This window comes from Helobdella robusta (genome assembly GCF_000326865.2).
Source record: "Helobdella robusta unplaced genomic scaffold HELROscaffold_30, whole genome shotgun sequence".
NCBI lineage: Eukaryota > Metazoa > Annelida > Clitellata > Rhynchobdellida > Glossiphoniidae > Helobdella > Helobdella robusta.
Window position 1 is genome coordinate 649,006 of NW_008704502.1, and position 6,585 is coordinate 655,590.

At 36.0% G+C, this 6,585-nt stretch overlaps 1 protein-coding gene across 1 annotated transcript in view; it reads left to right on the forward strand.

Annotated features, from left to right (window-relative positions):
- Positions 1-3,372: 3,372 nt before the first annotated feature.
- HELRODRAFT_146697 (hypothetical protein) overlaps positions 3,373-6,585 on the forward strand; it is a gene marked incomplete at both ends in the record, with an annotated part of 5,433 nt that continues 2,220 nt past the window's right edge. The window contains one exon of the mRNA XM_009021964.1: positions 3,373-3,471. Coding sequence (XP_009020212.1) covers positions 3,373-3,471 — 99 coding nt within the window. The remainder of the gene's footprint in view (positions 3,472-6,585) is intronic.

Genomic DNA, 6,585 nt, shown 5'->3' on the forward strand with positions numbered 1-6,585 from the left:
AAGCTCTCTGCTGTCGCCGGACCTGCCACTTATCATTTTAGAAATCTTTTTAAAAAATATTGAAGTGTTGTTGTCCATCGGGCCAAGAACCTCGATGCAAACAGCTAAAAAATCCATCGAGGGCAGGGCACCTTCATATTTCTTAATCTTTTCATCCGATGCCCTGGTTGCGGCCAAACCACTTTCCTTGCTGGTTAAGTGCACGTACCGTTCCGCTAATGTGCCCGGAACGGTTACGTCCCACGCCAGGCATCTACCGGCTCTCCAAGGAATCAATGTGCAGCCATCCGGGCGTTTTCCATCAAGCGCGGAAATTCTCGAGGGCTTTTTAAGAACGGGTTTTAAAGCCTTGGAGAAAAGCCAGCAGATGTAATCATTTAACGCGGAATGGCGCAACAGACGACCGCCACCCAAACGACAGACCAGGCCGTGGTGATCGAGTTGCTTGTGGCATTTCAAAGGAGTCATTTGCGTAAAATTCGCATTTTTTATTATTAAGCTCAAGCCCAATGATGGAGGCATTGTCTTTCAAAGACAGGAAATCAGTAGCTAAAATTGCACCCTCGGCGGCCAAACTGATATCGTCCAGGTAGCCGCAAACGAATTTTGAAAGAGATTTTTCCGACACCGGGTGTAGGGTCAGAGCAAACAACATCGGTCCCAAAGGGTCACCCTGTTGCACCCCTTCGGACGATTCCATCACCCAGGTGTATGTATGTATGTATGGATATATATATATATATATATATGTATGTATGTATGTATGTATGTTTGTATTTATTTATTCTTTTATATATATATATATATATATATATATCAAATTTTGTGGCCAAATAAAAATATTGTATTGTATTTTATTGTAAATGTTATGTATATGTATTTGTTTGTATGTATGTTTAAGTATACGCCCTACCTCGGGAGAACTGGGTCACTGGACGCTAAACGATGATTGATTGATAAGTTTAAGTATGTATATTTAGTATTAAGTATGTATGTCTGTTTGTTTATATGTATGTTTGTTTTTTGTTTGTATGTATGTTTGTTTTTTTGTATGTATGTTTGTATGTTTGAAATAGGGGTGAAAACTTATACCTGGGACGTTATAGTTTGTACGTTGCAAAGAACATTGACGTCAATCGACCGTTTAAAGTTGGCCTGAAAGAGTTGAGGTTCTACAATCTCATTGGTTAGTAAGTTTTTTTTATTGTTGTTGTTGTTATTATTGTTGTTATTGTTGTTGTTCTTGTTGTTGTCTTAATTATTATTTTTGTGATTATCATCATGGTGACAGTCCACGATTAAATTTTCAATCGCTCCAAACTTCGCGTCTTGAAGCGTTGCCAAGGCAGCGCTGTCGTTTAACTTCTACATCGTCATCGTCAACATCGTCATCATATTCATCGTCGTCATCATCTTCTTCTTCTTCTTCTTCCTCCTTTTCCATACGAGAAGCCGCATAAGCTTATTTAGAAGGAAGGATTTTAATTAATTTACAAATTTATTTATTTAGAGGCGAGTGAAAAACGTGGAATGAATTCTCTCTAGTATCACGTCGTCATCATCTTCACCACTAGTATCATCATTTTCATCAACATCATTTTCATCATCATTTTCAGCAGCAGTTGCAGCAGCAGTAGTGACTGCAACAACATCGTCGTCATCGTCATCCACGTCCTTATTATCACCAACATTATTGTCAATGCCAATTTTACTCATTTTTCGTTCGTTCATTTCATCATCATCATCATCATCATATCCCAGCAACGCGTATTTTTTCCACAGAATCAGTTTTACCACAAAAATTCACTTTTAGTTTTTCTTTTACCCAGAATTTTTCAAAAAGTCTTTTGTAATATTTTTCCCGCTCGCGCTCCATCGTTATTTCCACGTCAACATTCATATTTGATTATCCTCATCGTTTCATTGAATTTCTTTCTTTCATTTCGCTCTTTCTCTCTTCCTTTTCTTTCTTTTTTCTCTCTCTCTCACTTTCATTCTTCCTTTCTCTCTTTTTTTTTGATTCTTTTTTCTCATTTCTGCTTTTGCTCTAAAAATTTTTTCATTTTCCACATATCGATTCATTCGATCGGTGAGTTTTTTCATATTTTTAACTGTCTCCTCAGCTTTTTTCTCAGTTTATTAGCTATTTGTCTTTGTTGTCTCTCTCTTTCTCTCTCTCTCTCTTTTTTTCTTTTTTTCTTTTTTTTTTCTTTCTTTCGTTTTCGTTTTTTCACAATTTCGTCTGTTCACCCTTCTCTATTCTTTGCAAAAAACAATGGACTGGACAGTGTACGATAAATATACAGGAATTTAAAAAAAATTTCCACTCTTTCTCTCTCTCTCTCTCTCTCTCTCCTGGTTTTTTCTTTTATTAATATTTTATTTTATTTCTTACTCTTTCTCTTCCTCTCGCTTTTTCTTTTTTTTATCTTCCTCTGATTTTACTGTTGTTGTTGTTGTTGTTGTTGTTGTTGGGTGGGTGGTCAGACTGGAAGAGATTTTAAAGTTTCACTTTTGTCGGCTCTCTGACATTTATTTTTCATATAATTTTTTTTGTTAAATAAAACGTAGAATTGTCTCGTCTCTTCTCTCTTTCAGTTTCTCCTACTCTCTTTGTCACCTGCTTCATTCTGTCTCTTTTTCATTTCAACCCTTACCCCTTACACCTTCTTTAGAAATTATGGAAGGGGCGGTGATGATCCACAACAACCCCCTTCTCTGCCACGAAAACACCGTTGACTGGAGAGACATGTTCCGGAAGAACACCTCTGACGTCATGTTCCAGGTGCAAGGGGTACAGGCCACCACTAGGAGAAGTTGTGGGTGTTGATGCTGCAGCTGCTGCTGTCGTTGCTTCTGCTTCTACTATTGTTGTTGTTGTAGTTGTTGTTATATTTGGTAATGATAATAAATTATCACACACATACACGCACGCACACACACACAAACATCTACACGCACACACACACGCACGCAAGGCCCTGAGTGCTCAAAAGCCTGTGTGGTCAATAGAAAATCGTACTGCTGGGGTTCTGGTGCCCATGAATGCCAAAAATGTTAGTGTCCGTTGATTTAGTTGGTCGGTTGGCTGGTCCGTCGGTTGGTTTGTTAAATAGTTGGCTGATTGATTGATTGACTGATTGATTGACTGATTGATTAACTGATTGGTTGGTTGATTGATTGATTGATAGATAGATTGATTGATTGATTGATTGATTGATTGATTGATTGATTGATTCATTCATTCATTCATTCATTCATTCATTCATTCATTCATTCATTCATTCATTCATTCATTCATTCATTCATTCATTCATTCATTCATTCATTCATTGATCAACTCTCCGATCAGTGACAAAGATATCGAAGTCCTGTTCCGACAGATGCAACGGAAGATGCTACCACAACAGCGTCTGCTGCCACGACGAGTGTGCGGCTGGCTGTCACGGTCTCACTGACAGGGACTGTAATGTTGGTCTTCTTATACTTTAAAAACTATAAAAAAATTTAATTTCATAATTTCTCAAATAATTATAGTTATAATTATTTTTTTTTCAAATTTTATTTTAATCCGTTATTATTGCGAAGTTTCAATATTCCCAACGTAATAATGATGAAATTTATCATACTTTGAATCAAAATGATGATGATATTGATGATGATGATGATGATGAAACTACTACTACTACTACTACTACTACTACTACTACTACTACTACTACTACTGCCGGTGATGAAGATGATGATGCTGCTGGTGATGATGACGTCAAAGATGGCAATAACGATGATGACGATGATATGATGAGGAAGAAGAGGAAGTTGATTAGGATGACGTCATAATATTATTAGCAATAATGCTGAGAAAGTGCAAAATCCTCTTATACATCCACTTATGCAGCCACTTTCAAGCCAATATACACACACGCACGCACACGCGCACTAACACACACGCGCACTAACACACACGCACACATCTACACACACAAACACACACTCATACACATACACACACATACCTACTTAATTATTCCCAAGCATGCAAAGACAGCAGTCACGACATGCACATTCCAGTAGCCACTGGCAAAAAGATCCATCTTGAAGTGTATACATACAGTATGCCAAACATACAAATATGTATACAAAATATACAAACAAACATACACAGAAGCACATACAAATTCACACAAATACAATGCATTACGCATCCTTTAAAATATCAACATGTATTACATATACCAACCATCCTAAGCATGTAAACAAACATACAAATGTTTCTACATACCTACACACACAGGCACGCGCGCACACACACACACACACATACACACGCACACACGTACACACACTCATAAAAACAAAACAAAGCCAACAAAGTTCATTCATTAGTTGAACCCATCCCAATTGCACTAAAACAACAGATTAACATTTAATAAGCTTCAATATGCAAAAACCTGGAGAACACGCACACGCACACACCCACACACCCCAACACACATACACACACGTATACAAAATCAATGGTAATCATATTTCTTGTAGTGAGAGAACATAAAATGATAATAATTTCTATTCGAAAGAAAATCCAAATTGAAAATATTTCAATTAGAATGGAAGCCCGCGTGACATTAACGACGTCATTCCCAACAACAACAACAACTACACCAACATCATCAATCGCAACAACAACAATCAAAATAAAACTAACGCAACATCAACCACAACAACAACCGCAACAACAATCGCAACAACAACAACAACCATATATGTATACCATATAAACAAACATACAAAAACCATACATGCAAACATACAACTAGCATACATACAACCATACAAATATAAACACACGCAATCATTTCAGTCAATACCCACTAAATACAATAAAAAAAAAAACAGAAAAAACAGATTTATTGTATTAGCTGGTTAAGCTCATGTGGTATTAAGAACACGACCATTTGCGGTGAGTATCATGTATTAGCTATGTTTATGTAGATGTGTGTGCGTGTGCGTGTGATGTGTTGGCTGACAAATAGCTGAGGTGGCTTGTGGCTTGTAGCAGCAACAGCGTTCGCCGGTAGGCAATGATGGAATAAATATATTCAGAAATGGTCTTCTGATGCTGTTAACGTTGACTTGAATGGACCAACAATAGAGATGAAATTTTGTAATGCGGTGTATGTATGTATGTGTGTTTGCATTTTCGGTTCGTTTCGCCTGTATGTTTGTGTGTTTGTACGTGTGTATGTGTGTATTTTTTAAGCCAATCCCTCGTTTTCCCTCTGGTTTCCCATTTTAAAATTTTTGAACACAAAAAACACAATGCATTATTATGAATGCAGATCTACAAACACGTCTCCATTACCAAACAATGTAAAAATTGAAATATTCTATGAGGCCATAAGACATGAGTAAAAAACTTTAATATTTAAATTAAAAATTTCTTCGAAATAGGGTCAGGATTAGTTGAGGCGCGCGTGTGAGCCTATGTGTATAGGTCACATGTGTACGAGTATTCCACTTCCGAAAAATAACTTTTACCAATTCCCATTTGAGTCCCGTGATTCCGATTCCCATGTTCAGCTCTAGCATGTATGCATCCACAGACTAGCTAACTATATTTAAGTCTGACATATGTAAACGTACATTCAGCGAAGTATTTGATTGTATTTAATAGAACATACACATACATATATGCACGCACTCAAGCAAACATACATGGGTTCATACATACATACTTACACACATACAAACATACTTACAGTCGTACATACATACATACTTACATACATACATACATACATACATACATACATACATACATACATACATACATACATACATACATACATACATACATACATACATACATACATACATACATACATACATACATCATACATATATACATACGAACATACATACATACATACATACATACATACATACATACATACATACATACATACATACATACGTACATACATACATACATACATTCATTCATAAGCCCAGCATCAGAGTATTGATTATTGCCTTATCAAGCACACTTATAGCCTGTAGCTATACTTCCAGAAAAAATGTATTGTTTGGTTTTATTATTGTTATTATTATTGTTGTTGTTTTTGTTGTTGGTTGTTGTTGTTGTTGTAATTGCTATATTTTTATTATTTTTGATGTGTTTGTTAGTTGCTTTTTTTCTGTTAATTTTTTTCTGGGAGTTAGAAAGTTTTGTCGGGTCTTCCAACCAATCGGAGTAATCATCTTCGCGGCAAAATCTTTTTTAAAATTTTTCATGTATGTGTGAATGTGTGTGTTTGTGTTGTGTGTGTGAATGTGTGTGTTTGTGTTGTGTGTGTGAATGTGTGTGTTTGTGTGTGTGTGTGTGAAAAATAACGCCGGGAAAAAAGTTTCGAAAGAAATACAAACATTGATCATTGACACAAGCAACAACAGTTAATAGAGGAACCTAAAAAAAAACAAACAAAAACAAATATAAACAATAAAAACAAAAACGAAGAACAAATATAATCGAAGAACAAACATAAACAAAGCGCAAACATAGACAAAGGACAAACATAATCAAAG